Raw genomic sequence first — 16,742 nt, forward strand, 5'->3', positions numbered from 1 at the left:
CAGCCTTAGCATATTTATTGGAAAACCAAGGTTTAGATAAAGGACGAGATTTTAAAGTGGAGTGTGGGATAAAGGATTCCATTCCTGCAAGAATAATTTCACTGACACGATCTGAGCAAATGTTGACATCAGAACTTTTGAAACAGTAATCCGACCAAGGAAAAGAAGAAAAAAAGTCTCGCAGGTCATCCAATTTTGCATTCTTGTAATGCCTAACAACACGAGGTTGGGAATAGCCATGAGATAAAGGTTCCATTGGAGAAGTGACAATCACCAAGTTGTGATCTGAAGTGCCTAAAGGACCTCTCACTTCGACCATGTACTTAGAAAGGTTGTTTGTGAGAAAAAGATCAAGCGTATTGGCTGTATGATTAGGATTGTCCGGTATTCTTGTAGGTAAATGAACAGTCTGTGCTCGGTCATTAGTAATTGCCAAAGCCTCAGCATCTAGACCTGCTGGGTCAGTGTGACTAGAAAACGGAAGCCAGCTGGAGTTTTGAACATTAAAATCACCAAGGGAAATTACCTCACTGTTAGGAAAGTTGGACTGGAGAAAGTCAAGTTGCAACGAGAGGAAGTCAATGAGCTCCAAGTGATTAGTGGAGTTGGGAGAACGGTAGAGAAACAGATGAATTTGAGACAATGAGGTAGAGAGATTTTAAGCCAGAGAAGATCAAAGAGAGGAGATTCCAAATTGCCAAGTCTCTGACAGGGAATATCAGAACGGACATATGCATAGGTACCACTTTTGAGGCGAAAGGAATCATACAGCGAATAATTTGGGCATCTGAGATGAGCAGTAGTTGAATCAACCAATAACTGAGATTCTGTCAGAAAAAGTATATGGGGTTTGGCAGACTGCAAGTGGAAATAGACATCGTTGAGATTAGAATTGAGACCACGTATATTTGTGAGATGAATTAGGAAGTCCTTGGGAGGTTTAGATCTTTTCGCAGATAAGCTTGCTCTATTAGTTTGACAATTCATGGTTTATTCAATAGTAAGAAAAAGTGGGTGGGACATGCTGTATGAAGTAATGAAATTTTTGGATATGGCGTACATGTGGTAAGAATATACCCAGATCCTTGACAATGTGGCCTCGACAATGCTTCCCGCATACACACTACTCGGACTTTCTCCAGTCACTATATGGCGAGTAGAGGTAGCAGGATTATACACTAGCTGATCCTGAAGCCTCCTAGAGAATTACCAATACGTTCGGTCCGGTGTACTAACTAGCGGCCGGCCTGCGAAAACCGTTTTAGAGCTGTACCCTCGAAATGTAAGGAATATTGGATCTCGGCACGACGTGTGTGTGTGTAATATGTTTGTTAGCTTTGTCAATCTCAAAGCTAACAGACCAGTCCATTCTCTAGGTCACTGGGTCACACATTGTGACTACTTTTCACTTTGAAATCCATAATATCATTCTCCCTTCAAAACTAAGGAGTTCATGGAGCCCTTATGCTACTGTTAAACAAACTGTATTTGGAATCTTGTTTTAATCTGTCTGAATTTCCAACTCAGTTTTCTTTGGGTACTGGCCCACTAATGGTATTTTAATTTTGAATTAAAATGCACTGAGGTGTGTAACTCTCTTATTTTTATGTTTAACTCTTTGTTGTCTGGACTTTTTTGTCATGTTTTTAATACCTGAAATTTTTAATGCTTAAATTGGACTAAGTGTTACTCTTTTGATTTTACAATTTCTAATTTACATTTTGCCAAATCAACTGCTTTTTTCACAATGGGAAAGCTATTCACTGTCCTTAGTTTAGTCTTAAAAACAACACTGGTGTACTTCTGAAATAAATGTAAACCATTTGATTTGAAGGAAAAAACAAACAAAGGGAATGGTTGTATGTGATGATTGCTTTTTGACAGGTGTATTTAGATGTGTCAGTTAGCTAGCTGTACAAATGCAGTTATGTGGCGCATTTCCTCTTTCAAACCACTTTGTTTACTCTGTGTGGCCTACTCTCCCCCTTCCCTTAACCACAATAACAAATCCCCAAAATATAAAGTCTAAAGGGGTGAGATCAGGAGAATGTGGTGGCCAAGACACATCGCTCCCATATGCTATCACTGGCTATTAAATGTGCATTGTACTTGCTATTAAACTACTAAGATTTTGTGCAGTGGAGCATCATTGTGATGGAACCAAAGATATGAGGTTTCTATTTATGAAAAAAATAAATACAGTCAGTCCTCGTATAACACGTGTTTACATTACACGAATTCGATCATACATGATTTATAAATAGGGGAACGATATCTTATATAACACGAACCGAATTCGTTTATGCACAATTATCCTTTGTATTTACAAGAAATGGCAGTCGAACGCAGAATCACCCCAACCGAACGCAACATGGTAGGAATGAAGAGAAGATTCTGAAAATGTATTTATGTGTTTTAAATCAGTGAAGGGGAAACACATTTCACCATAATAACGTAAAAACCAACACAATTCCAGCTATCGGTATAATCGCAAATGCAATTAGATCGTGTTTACTACCAGTTTATAACAGATTCCACTAGCGGAAACGCAACAGGAAATTGTTTTTATTGTTTTATGGTAGTAACCCCTAGAAACATGCTTTAATAAAATGTGAAGTGTTAATAATGTATCTCTGCCTTTACGGTGTTGTTTTTTTAGTTGCTACACGCACGCAGCTTTGTTTATGTGTATCAAGCGTGCCTCCTCATTTTGTAATTGTGCTTTATTCCCTAAAAATGAGTAAAATACTTAAAAGGTGTGAAAAGGAAGTGTCATGGTGAAGACACTGCAGATTCAGAGAGAAAAAGGAAAGCGATATCGATGAACAGAGGTGGACTGGATCAAAAATTCTTACCCGGGAAAATTTGTAGTAGCCTCATACTAGCGTTTATGGCCAAAATCACATCGGCCTCCAGCCCGCCGGGGTTTCCCCGGTAAGGCTTATGGCCAGTCCGCCTCTGTCGATTGAGAAAAAATATGAAATTGTGAAACGCTTTGAGCGAAATGAAAGACCATGTGATATTGCACATGCTACAGACCTAAATGAGGCAACTCCGAGAATTACAAAGAATGCGGAGAAAATAAAAACAACTTTCATAGCAGGAACAACTCAAAGTGTAATTAAAATCCATTAGATTACGACACAAAGAACTGGAAGAGATGGAACGGCTGTCATCTGTTTGGATAGAAAATCAAACAAAAAACAAGTTTGCTTACGATAGAAGCAAAAGTATTAGCAATATTTTATTACGTAATAGTCGTAATAAAATACGTAAGTATTTTATTACGATTATTTATTGTGTTTGGTATTGTTTTGGTTTTGGTTTGTGTGTTCAATCTTGGGTGGCCGGCACCTAACCCTATTTTTCCCATAGGGCCTGTTGTTTATATTGCACGATTTTGTATTGCACGAGGGTTTTCTAGGAACACAACTATCGTGCTATACGAGGACTGACTGTATAAATAACATTCAAAAGAATTATTTTAACAAAATTCTGGGGTGGAAAGCAACAGTTTCACGAAATAGAAGTTTTGGAGAGAGAGGACCAACATGTGCAATAATAAATTCATTCTCAGGAATTTGAAAAGTGGGAATTTAAAACAAAAAGTCCCAGGCAGTTGATGGTATTACTCCACTTGTTCATAAAACCTGTTCTCCTGAAGTTACTCCTGTTCTGTGTCACCTTTTTTCACTTCCTTATTTGGCGCCTCCGTAGTCAGGTGGGCAGGAGCAGCAGTGCATAGCATATGCTTCTTGATTAGACCGGGATTCGAGTCCGTGACCAATAAATACGGAGGATGCGGAAAGGTCAGGGAATGACCACTGCATATCCGTGGAGCAATATGGCCTTAGTTGCTAATGCTCCTAAAAACCAAATAACAACAACTTTCTTATTCCAAAGGTGTTTTTCCTTTTACTTGGAAATTTACTCATATCCAGCCAGTTCCTAAGAAGTGCGATGGATCCCTCCCATTCAATTATTCCATTTCAGTTACATCTACTCTTTTTAAAGTAATGGAGAAATCAATTAATTGCCAACTCAAATTATCTATAAACCTCCTATCTGATCAATGATCACCAGTATGAATTCTGTCAGTGTCGATCCAATGGTGATATTCTGGCTTATGTTATTCCTCTGTGGACAAATTCAGGAAATGTTTCATGAAACTCAATCAGTTGCTCGACATTTCAAAGGCTTTTGATCGTGTCTGGCATAAATTTCTTTTAAATAAGCTTCTATCTTATGGTTTACTAACTGTTTTTTGTAATTGGGTATCCATTTTTGTCTCTGACGGCTCACTGGAGGTGATGATAGATAACTCTGTCTTCTAATTTCTACACTAATGCCGGTATTTCCAAGGTTCGGTTCTCTTTTCCGCTCTTTTCCTTTTGTAATGACATTCTTCCATTGACCAGAAGTGATATCCATAGTTGTGCTGCTGATAGCAGACTGCATTCCACCTTCCAGTTTGAGAAACCTTGCTCTGTACAAACAACTTCAATTTCTTGAATGTCTGCTACCAATTCCTTCAGTGCAGATTTCCAGGTAATTCTCCAGTGGGGGGGCAAAGATAACTTAGTTGATTTCTATTCTTATCTTCAAAGACACTCAAATTTCTAGGCAAGATCATATACCTCTATTGGGGAATTACCCTTACTTCTAATCTCTCTTGGCACGAGTACATTACCAAACATTGCTTCCTCTATATCTAACAAAACTTTTTCTCTTTTGCTTTTGGAATTACTTTTCTTCCAAACAGCTGTTCATCCTGTAGAAATTGCAAATCCTCTTTACCATAGGATATTTTTCCTGCATCTGGGGTGGGTGGTGCCTCAAACCCCCCCCCCTCTCTCTCTCTCTCTCTCTCTCTCTCTCTCAGGCTTCTAGATTCCATTCAAAAGGGGGCAGTTAAGTTAATTAATAACTTGTCTAAAATCTCTGTCTCATTGGTGTTCTGTTTCTGCTGCATGCCTTTTCTGTGTATACTTTCATTGGCACTGTTTTTCTGAATTGTCTTCTATAATTCCCATTGATTGTCTATTCCAAAGCAGTCCGAACATGTGCTGCAACCAGTCATTATCCTTTTACTGTACAACTTCAAACTCACAGAACCAACCTTTAGCATTAGTAGAGGCATATGATGCAAGAAAGCAAGCTTATGCAGCATCACCCAAAAAAAAAAAAAAAAAAAAAAAACACTCCCATTTGACCCCTCAATTCGTTCCAAATACCTGTCCAGCTCAACCTTAAATTTATTTAGGCTATCAACTTCCACAACATGGGATGGAAGTCTGTTCTACCAACCAACTACCCGCTGGCTAAAGGCAAACTTTTGCACATCTATCTTGCATCTGTCTTTCCTCAATTTGAATTTATGTCCTCTCAGGTGATTATTCTGAGCAAGAGGAAGAATCCCATTAGCATTGAGCATGCTCAAACCATTCAAAGCTTTATACACCTCAATCAGATCACTTCACAGGTGCCTAGTCTCCAGACATTGTAATTTGCAAAACTTAAGCCTTTCTTCTTAAGAGCAACTCTTTGTTCCCTTCACTAATCTTGTTGCCCTTCTCTATACTTGTTCCAACAGCTCTACATCCTTCTTAAAATGAGGCCTCCAGACCTGTATACAGTACTCAAGGTGTGGCCTGACCATTGTCTTATACAAGGGGATAATCACCTCCTTATCCCTGCTAGAAAAATTCCTGTATATCATTGACAAGACACCATGAGCTACTCTTGCAGATGGTCTGCAATTATTCATTCAACTTCCGTTTTCTAGAACAACCTTCCTTCGTATATATATATTTCCTGAATTCAAGTCTAATGTCAACAGATATCTTCCAATCTTCTCAGCCTTTAACCCATGCACGGTATTAAGTACTATGGGTTCTAATACCTCATGTTGTGTGTTTTCATTTAAAACACACACATGATTGTGAGTATTTCTGTAACAGTATTGATTTTGACAGATAGCCCCCCCCCCCCCCCCCCGGTAGCAGGAATTGTGCATTTTGGTGAAGCCATCTTGTGTGGAGGTAGCCTTGTCACTGCACAGGATATTGCTGATTAAATTGGTATTTTCTTTTACCTTGGTTAACAGAAAATTACAAAACTCCAAACATTCTGTAATCACTTTCATGCAAACTTTGTAAAAACAAAAGACAGACAGTTTTTGTTCCTTTGAATGACAGGAAGAAATCCACATGGTCTAAATGCTGTGTGCATTTGTATCCTTTTTTTTTTTATGCACTGTGCTTCCAGTTACCATAAAATGATTCATAATATACATAATTGTGGTTTGTGATATTTGCAGCCTCTGATGATGTCTCTTGGAATATGATCTTGTTGTTGCACTAGTGTTTTGGCCACATTTGCTATACAGCAATATCACCTCACATAAATCATTTTAGGAAAAATGTGCTGTCACACCATTTTACAAATGTATAACTAAGCATCATGAAATTGTACTTCTATTGAATTTCACAGTAATTTTCAGTTTGTGGCTTGGTCAATACTGTGAGATGTAAATATCATGCTTACACCATGCCCCAGTTCAAGTTTTGGATTTTGCTGGCCAATTTAAGGGTCCATATTTGCATAAAATTTTGTATTGAAAGGTATTTGCCATTCCCATTGCACCAGCAAAAACATGCCAATTCATCACATTTAAATCAGATGGTGGCTCTTATTTTGTACAGTGGTTTGTAAACAATTACTTGATGTGCCATTCTTTATTGTAAACAATGTAGAATGTTGTTACGAAATTATTTTTCGTAACAAAAATCGACAATGGCAGATTTAAACCATTCATGGAAATAACAGCAGCTGTCATACAATGTTGTTGAACATTATTGGTAACTGATCTTTGATAACAAACTACTGAAGTCAAAGTTGAGCACTGAAATAACATTCTCGTTTCAGTTATCCTTTTCTTTATTTCCTAACAAAGGTTTTATTATTGCACATTTGTTTCTCCCCTCCCTCAAAACTTTTATTTCATTAAAATTGCTGCTTACCTCCCCAGAATTTATTTATTGTTATTTTATTTTTTTAAAAAATAATTCTTTTGAATGTTATTTTCTTTCCTCATTATTTGAAAGAGGAGATGCAACACAACTGCTCAATACAGTTAAATATGCTGATTGAAAAGCAACTGTTATACAACCATTGTGTTCATTTCCTTTTTCTTCTAGGAACCAACTTTCCCAATGAGAAAAAAGCAGTTTGGCAAAATTTTAAATTCTGATATCATAAAATCTAAATGGCAATACTTAGTTTATAATTTAAACATCAATTCAAAATTTCAGCCCAAATAAAACAAAAAAGGTCTGGACAACAAATAACCTAAAAATAAGAGAGATAGAAGCTGGTGCATTTTAATTGAAATATCCAGTATATCTATATGTCTTTGTCAATCTGAAAGCTAATGATCCAGTCCATCATCAAGGTCACTTCTCTCTAACTGATCTTCAGATCATTCCCTTATTGTTGACCACAAGCAGAACTTAACTTTCCTGCTCAGTTCATTGACTAACCATCAATTGTTTCTAAACCTACAAAAATGTAAATTATGTTGCTTTTGTTTGAATTGTGCAGTTTGACTCCTGATGTTCATTGATTATTATATTGGAAATTCTGTTATTGCATGTACATATTAAAGAACTTAAGTGCTTTATTCTGATCTGATCATCATCCCTCTTGCCACATCAGTCTAATAATGTAAAAGATTTCCAAACTTCTCGGTTTAATTATTTTAAAAGTAATGAAGTTAATTTTTCTGCAAGGAAAAAGCAATTTGAGAATTGAGACATTCGCCAAACAGGGGACTGATGACAGCTAATATAAGGTGCAAGATTCCTGAAATGTCACCTTAATTATGGGAATTAAGTTAACTGAATAAAGTATCTTAATATTCATGTGGTATAAGAGTGCTCATTACTAAAGGTATAATTATTAATTAGTTATTTGCTGTTCATACCTGAAGTGTAATTCATTATGTATATTACTATTTTGTTTTATGTGCACCTTGAGTTTTTTTTGAAAACAGAATTAAAGAAAATCATTGTCAATATTTAAAAATTTAATTAAAACTGATGTGCATTGTACAATTTTCTAGGTGTGATGCATCAAGTGAAATGGTTAGCACGGCTTGATACTGGAGCTGATATTAACCATAAGGATTCTACTCTAGTGGATCATGTACAGTCAAGTTTTTCATCCTTGCCAACTCTGTTGCCTGCAAGTTTGTCTCCTTGTGATAATAAACATTCATTCAACACTAGTCCATTGCTAGTCTCTGCCACAGATCTTTCAACTGATAGTTCTCTTCACTATGCAGGCAGTGGAATTTGGGGTTCTTCTACATCTGTTACCACTGCAACAGGATTAGGTGGAACTACAGCTGCTTCTTCATCTGGAGAAGATGATCACTGTGGAAATGTAGGCCAGATGTAAGTGAGAATAGTTTTTTCTTTTCTTTTTAGTTTGATAGCACTTTAATTGCAAATGCACGGTGAATATACATTGAGCCAAAAGTGAGGATATATTTTTATTAAATTAAACACAAGAAAAACACTTGAACCAGGAAATACAGCAGATTAATTGATGCTGTTAATAGGATTATAGGTAAGACAAAGTGCTATTCAGCTCCTCTGAACCTTAATCACCCCTATATTAAAACAAACATAAATGAAGTAAACATAAAAATAAGATTTGAGAGGAGAAAAAAGAATTGCAAAAGCAATGCTCACCCTCAGAGGAGTGAATGCTAGGCTCCTCTACCACACCCCAAAGAATGAGCAGTACTAAAATAATAACACAAAAATATCACAAAAAGAAAGAAACAAACAAACAAAGGCTCACAAGCACTATCTTTTCAGGGTTAAAAAGGGTTCATATTTCAATCACTGATCGCTGTCCCAGCCAGATATCAGTGGATGTTCCAAATATGATCCCTAGACTTAAAAATCAGTAAAGAAACAACTGAACATAAGATGTGCTATAGTCAGGGCCCTTCATAGAATAAATAAGCATGGAAGTATTTTGTGGTCTAAGTGTAATTTAATGATGGTGTAGCTACCGTTTTGTCCCTATAATAAATTGTTACATTTTTATGGCTATGGGGAACCAATTGCATATAATGTTTGAAAAGTTTGTAAAAATGTCCCAAAAAGACTGACTTTGTTCACACACCAAAAAGCTTTGGTGTGTGAACCCCCCCCTCCTTTCCCTCCACAATTTTTTACAAACTTTTTGAACATAACACCCAATCTGTTTTCAGTTTTGATGAAGTTTACTAGAATAAAAATTATCTTTTGAATAGTCCTGCAACAAAAAAAAAAAAAAAAAATCATTGGTGGTCATTGAAAAAAATCATTGGTCAACCTGTACAATCACTTAGTAGGATCACTATATTAGTTTACTTGTTTGGTAAATTTTCCTTTAGAAATTACCTAACGTAAAAGAAATAATGAGCAGAAGCACCATCCTGTATTAAAAGGTTTCAAGGGGAAAAAATTATTATTTTACTTTTTTTTTTTTGGCTGGTGCAGCATAAACTTTGCACTTCCTTGTACCATATGACCATTACTAATACTAATAAATAAAATCTGCTATCATTGATAAATAGCTGTCCAAAGTATTATTTCCCTTAGAGGAAAGGGGGATAAAACAATTCTCTCGGTAAATTCTGGTCCAAACAACATCTGGAGAGTGATTCTTTTTCAGTTTGGTTATTAGGTTTCCCAGTTATTTAGGAAATACAGTTGTGTTTATTTCATAATCAAGGGACCCTAATAAATGTAATGTAAACCTTTTATCCTGAATCTTAAAATTCGTCTTACTGAAGTTTTGGATATTTTAGCTAATGTGAAAGGACTTGTGGATTTCTAGGGGAGGCAAGTGTTGCTTCAGAGTTTGCCTAATATATGTAGCATTACCTTCTGTTTGATTAGAATAGCCTTTCACTTCTAGGGAGATTAGCAACAACTGCTGTCTCCTGAAATTTTGTGTAATTATTTGATAGCATGTTTTGAGAGTGATGGCACATCAGCGTACACAGGCCATTCAATTCAGATGAATGGCCTGTGTCAGATTTCAATGTTTGTAATAAAGTTTTACCCTGTTAAGCTATAGGTTGTTAAAGTTTTAGCTATTATAATGGAAACTTCCTTAGAAATGTAGAATCAGCTGCAGATTAGAGATGTGCAAACATCTTCACAAGGATTGTGAAATTCAAAGAGTGACATGGATAACTACAAACCTGTAAGTTTAACCTCTATGCAAGGGGAAATAACTCCTGCTCCTGGGCGGCTCAGCCTCCATAACCGAGTGGTCAGGAGTGTAGTAGTACATGCTCTTTGAGTAGACCAGGGTTCAAGCCCTGACTTGCTAAATATGGTTGATCTGCACGCACTGGATCAGCGTGGTAGATTATGGTCCATTTTTCTCAACATAAATCGTTGAGGGGTCGTCCATCCTGCAGTGGATTGATAATGGCTGCAGTTTACCTTTATTTTCCCCTTAAGGGATAAAAAAAAAAAATGTAGTTAAATGCAGTAATGAAAGAAGATCATTAAGGCTCCACCCAACAATTTGAGTTGGGTGGAGCCTTAAAACAGTCACATCATGTATTTTTTAAAGAGAGATCATGCCTTGCCACTCTGATTAGCTACTATGAGTTTGTTATAAAGGAAATGGATGCAAAGGATAATTTTAATATCACATACTCAGATTTCAGTAAAGCATTTGATACTGTACTACAAAGGGTACTGGGAAAGTTTTGCAATATGACGCAACAATGAATCACAGGAAGCTGCTTGTTGCTGCATGTTGAGACATGTTCATACGTGCATAGTAGCCGCCGCGCCAAGTCGATGTGCTCAGTTATTCATTAGTAGTGAGAGTGTAAAGTGCTTGCGATGGTATCGTGGTCACGAAATGAGATAAGGACAGTTTTGCGGTATAATTTCGTGCGTGGTTTAACCATAGACCAGTGCTTAGAAGAAATGACTCTTGCACTAGATGATGATTGTCCACATCGTACAATGATATTCAGGTGGTATAGAGAATTCCAAAGGGGAAATTTCACTCTGGAGGATTCTGAGAGGCCGGGAAGGCCACGAACATCAGTTACGGAGGAAAACGTTACTGCTGTGAGGAAAATGCTTGACGAAAACAGGCGAGTGACCTACCAACAGATAGAGGATACTTTCGGCCTAAATGCACTAGCAATTCATTCGATTCTGCAAGATCATTTGCACGTGAAGAAACTTTGTTCTCTCTGGGTGCCGCATCAACTGACTGAAGAGCAGATGACACGACGTGTGACTTGGTGCCGGGAGATGTTAAAAAAGTTTGATAAGGGACAATCTCGGTATGTGAACAACATCGTGACAGGTGACGAGACTTGGCTGTACTATTACGATCTGCCGACCAAGGCTCAAAACAAAGTTTGGGTCTTTGATGATGACGACACACCCGTAATTGTCAGAAAATCCCGATCTGTAAAGAAGAAAATGATAGCTGTATTTTTCAAATCGAGTGGAATTGTGGAACGTGTCGTTTTGGACACGCAGAAGACAGTCACAGCTAAGTGGTATACTGAACAATGCCTGCCTAAAGTCATTGGATCTATGAAGAACCTGCGGCCAAAGTCAAGAATGGATACCTGGTACCTCCATCACGAAAATGCTGCAGCTCACCGCGCCAAAGCCTGCACCGAATATTTGACCACGACAGGACTGAAACTTCTCGAGTACCCTCCCTACTGTCCAGACCTTGCTCCCTGCGACTTTGCACTGTTCCCGCATGTGAAAATGAAGCTAAAAGGGAGGCGGTTCTCCAGTGATGAGGACCTTCTACGGGCTTGGGACAACGAGTGTGCTTTACTCCCTAGTGAAACTTGGCAGAACTGGTTTAAAGATTGTTTTCGGAGGATGGAGAGGTGTATTGAATGTAGAGGAAATTACTTTGAAAAAATTAAATAAACAAAGCTGTATTGCAAAACTTTCCTAGTACCCTTTGTATAGTGTACAATTGTATAAATTGGAGCAGTGTTATATTAGAGGCAAGTGTACTATGGATAAGGGATGGTTAATTGTTAGGAGCCAAAGATCAGTTATAAATAGCCACTGCTCTTCATGGATTAATGTGATGTGCGGGTTTCCAGGAATTGGTGTTGGGCTCCTTACTGTTTTTAATATTTATTAATGATATTAATGTATGTATTTCAAATTTAATGTCAAAGTTTGCCAATTATGAAAAGGTGGGCACAATAAATAATGTCAATAATCAAGGTATGCTGCTTCAAGAGAATCTATATAAACTTAGCAGGCGTGCTGGAAAATGGCAATTGAAGTTTAACAGTGAAAAAGCCAAGGGTACTCCATGTCAATAGCAGTAATCTGGGAATAACATACCATCTGATTGGTGCCAAACTTGAAGGTAGTGGGGTATGAAAAGGGTCTAGGGTTAATTGTATGGTCTGACATGAAATTTTCTGAGCAGTGCAAACAAACTGCTAGAATGGCCCATGTAGGGGTTCTGTCAATACAAGGTGTGGCATTAAAATTGCAAGACTGTGCATGCAGCCACGACATACAAAGTGCCATCTGTGAAACAAAAGCAGTGATAGGCGAGTCGGAAAACTGCTGGCTTGGGGATAATACACAGATTAATAGTTTAACTAGAGCCACAGGCAGAGGCGCCTCCGTAACCAGGTGGGAAGGAGCAACAGTGCGTAGCACACTTCTTGATTAGACTGCGGTTTGAGCCCGTCACCACCAAATACAGAGGATGCGGAAAGGTCAGGGAATGACCACCGCATATTCCCGGAGCAATATGGCCTTAGTTGCTAATGCTCCTAAAACCCAAACAACAAGCCACAGGCAGAAGTGAAAGTGATTCTTGCATTGCTAATATAAGTACACGAAGCAGCCTGGAAAGCACGATTTTGGGATTTCAAGCCCTGCTGTTGGTGATCATCAAACAAACAAATGAATATATGGGCTGTGTTAGGGTAATTAAAAGTAAGAACAGGTGCACGTATACTTGCATGTACACCAATGTTAGGAGCACAGTAAATACATTTCATCAATTTGAAGTACTGATTAACCCATTGAATGCAGACATTGTAGGAACAGCAGAGACATGGTGCCACTCAGACATACATGATGCTGAATTTGAATATGGAGAGTACAATTTGTACAGGAAGGACACAGGAGTAGTGGAAGCATTATGCTCTTAGTTAAGAAGAATGTTAAATCCAAGACAGTACATCCAGTTGACTTGGGCGATTAGCCAGTTTGGTGTGATACAAGATCTGGGGGGAAAAAAATTGAGAGTTGGACTATGTTATAGGCCTAATAACTGTGATGAGTATACCAAACAGCTATACAAGGAAATTGAGTGGCCAGCAAATCGGAATGTCTCATTTTAACTTTCCAGATGTCGGAATTGTGGGTTGGTCACACACACACACACACACACTAGCCAAGACTTTTGTGGATTTCTTGGATGCCTGTTTTCTACAGCAGCGTGGTAGAGAGGCAACAAGAGGAAGCAGTATTCTTTTTCTGTTTATCAGCAGTGATCACAGTGTACGAATGTGGACTTTAGTAGTAGTAGCAGTAGCATTTGACGCAAGAAAGCAAGTGTATGAGCTTATGCAGCATCAGCCAAAAAAAAAAAAAAAAAAAATCATACCATTCCCTCCAAATGCCTGTCCAGTTGCTCCTTAAATTTATTCAACCTATCAACTTCCACAACGACAGATGGAAGTTTGTTCCAGCAATTAACCAACCGCTGGCTAAAGGCAAATTTCTGCAGATCTAATCTACATCTGTCTTTTCTTAATTCGAATTTATGCCCCCTTAGGTTCATAATCTGAACAAGTGGAAGGATCCCATCAGAATTCAGCGTGCTCAACCCATTCAAGGCCTTATATACCTCAATCAGATCACCGTGCAGGTGCCTAGTCTCCAGCCACTGCAATTTGCAGAACTTAAGCCTCTCTTGGTAAGAGGATCCCTTCATTCCCCTCACCAATCTTGTTGCCCTTCTCTGTACACGCTCAAGTAAATCTACATTCTTCCTAAAATGAGGCCTCCAGACCTGCACGCAGTACTCAAGGCGTGGCCTGACCATTGCCTTATACAGAGGGATAATCACCTCCTTTTCCCTGCTAGCAAAATTCCTATACATCATTAACAAAACCCCATGACCTGCCCTGGCAGCCTATCTGCATTGCTCAGAAAACTTCATATCTGACTGCACAATTACTCCCAGGGCTTTTTCATTTTCTATCACCTTAAGTGTAGTACCATACAGTTGGTACGTTTCTCTCGGGTTACTTCTACCCATATGCAATACTTTGCATTTGTCAAGGTTAAACTTCAGTTGCCACTTCTTAGCCCATCTGCCCAAATTATCTAGATCCTGTTGCATTAGCACACTGCCATTACTGTCATTAACAACCCTGCCAACCTTTGTATCATCTGCAAACTTCCACATTAAGCCTGATATACCTTCATCAATATCATCGATAAATATACAAAACAACAGCGGACCTAACAGAGAACCATGTGGGACTCCACTAATAACATTAGTCCAAGAAGAGCAGCACCCATTGATTACCACCCTCTTTCTTCTCCCACTTAACAATCCTTTTATCCATTGTAGCAACTTACCCTTAATACCATTCTGCTCCAATTTGTACAATAGTCTTCCATGCACAACAGTGTCAAAAGCTTTCCTGAAATCCAAATATATGATATCAAAATTATTTTTTGCATCCAGTTCCTTTGTAACCACATCACAATATACTATCAAATTTGTCAGACAAGACTTTCCCTTAACAAACCCAAGCTGTGTCTGAATTATTGCTGCAGTCTTGTCTAGATGATCCTGCAATGCATCTTTAACCAGTAACTCCATTATTTTACCCGGAACAGAAGTTAAACTAACTGGTCTGTAATTACTCGTGTCACCCTTCGATCCCCCTTTGTGAATTTGGGATACATTTGCACATCTCCAGTCCGTGGGAACCTCCCCTGAGTCCAAGGACGCTCTCATAATTATGGCTAAGTGTTTGCTTAGTTGCTTTGCCGCCTCCTTTAATATAACTGGATAGATCACATCCACCCCAGGTGCTTTTCTTATGTTTAACTTCAACAATTTCTCCTCCACTTTGCTTTCAGTTATTACAAAATCATTAAGTATCCTGCTACAATTTGATAACCTTCTGCCATTTTCAAACCTTAATAATTCCTCATGTGTGAATGTAGATGCAAAATACTCATTCAGTTTGTTTGCTATCTGAGCAGGATCATGAACAGTCGAACCATCGATGTCAAGTGGACCAATCGGATTCATCCCCTTCCTTTTAGAGTTTATATAAGTAAAGAAATCCTTGCTGTTTTTCTTAGCATCTTTTGCCAAGGATTTCTCATAATCTCCCTTCGCCTGCCTAACCTCCTTTGTGAGCTGATTACAGACTAGCTTATATCTGCCATATGCTTCTGAGTCGCTTGATAATTTATATGCATCCCATGCATTTTTCTTCTCTATTAAGAGTCTCATTAGTTCATTAGATAACCATTTAGGCCTAAACCGTGAACAATATTTCTTAATAGGTAAGTGTAAAGTGTATTGATGTTTATTGGCACCAGGGATTTCTCCCATCTCCGCATTGCTTTCACTGTAGGTGTACCAGTTCACTGGGAAGGCCAGAGATTTAAAAGTGTGTGGATTTTGTAAGTGTAGTGTTGTGTATCGTTGTTCATCTGGCCGTTTAGCCGCTGGACCCCTACTGAGGCCCAACGTTGTCCACACTTGGCCTCGTGGAGGCAGACCAGGTACACAGAATGAAATTTTACTCTGGCAGGCCCTGCCACCTAGTTTCCTGAGATTTCAGTGGCTAGGGCCAAAAAAAAAAAAAAAAAACTCGGTAGGGGTGAGCGCTGGAATTAGAAAAGCCAATTGAGGTGGATGCGATTTAATTTGGACGAAGTGAAGTTTTTGCAGTTTGTGTGGGGTTATACGCTGGCGTATTAGGCAGAGTAGGGGGGGGAGACTGAAGGCTGGGGGGAAAGACAGAAGTATGGGGACGATAGAGAAGATGACCCCAGGATTTTCAGTGAGGCAGGCCCAAGCCCCACCAGGAGAAGAATCAGGGTTGGCAGAGGTGGGAGGAGACATGACTGTCTCCTCCTCCCCCCCACCAGGGGAAAGGGAGTAAAGGCACCAGGCAAGGGAGCCCGGTACTGATCGCCATCAGGCATTTACAGTTGTGAGCACGTGCGGGTCCAAGCGATCTGAACCGGATCTTCATTGGTGTTCTTTTTCAATGTGGGCGTCAGATCCCAGTCACAGGGTCATACATGAATCAAGTCCTGTGTCAGGTTGTCTCTGGTTCAGACATAGGTCTTCCTGGTTGTCAGTTCCCTCGTGAACAAGGCTAAATGATGGTCATGTTCATGGGTTATTTGGTACAGTTTTCTTGTGTATTCCGGTTTTCTCTAGTCCTGGTTTTGGGATTCATCATCAGCTTCTGGGTGCTGTGCATGGTGGTTTGCTATAAGTGCTCGCCTTCTAGCAAAGAGTTTCTGTGCAAAAATGGTAAGGGCTTTGTATTCTTGTTCCGAGTCAAGAAGATGCTGTTCCATGTTCTGCGGGAAGTAGGTGATAGCAGTGGTGAGCCTGCATCGCAGGTCCTCATACTGGTCGCAGTCATACAT

The 16,742-nt window shown here is 38.8% G+C and overlaps 1 protein-coding gene across 3 annotated transcripts in view; it reads left to right on the top strand.

Annotated features, from left to right (window-relative positions):
* Window positions 1-16,742, top strand: part of ctrip (E3 ubiquitin-protein ligase ctrip) — an 894,611-nt gene that overhangs the window by 465,646 nt on the left and 412,223 nt on the right. For all 3 annotated transcript variants that reach the window (XM_090377644.1, XM_090377653.1, XM_090377662.1), the window contains one exon: window positions 8,123-8,456. In XM_090377644.1, the coding sequence (XP_090233770.1) occupies window positions 8,123-8,456 (334 nt within the window). The remainder of the gene's footprint in view (window positions 1-8,122; window positions 8,457-16,742) is intronic.

The sequence above is a fragment of the Mastigoproctus giganteus genome, chromosome 1 (assembly GCF_048544385.1).
Source record: "Mastigoproctus giganteus isolate SK-2022 chromosome 1, ASM4854438v1, whole genome shotgun sequence".
In the NCBI taxonomy this organism is placed as follows: Eukaryota; Metazoa; Arthropoda; class Arachnida; order Uropygi; family Thelyphonidae; genus Mastigoproctus; species Mastigoproctus giganteus.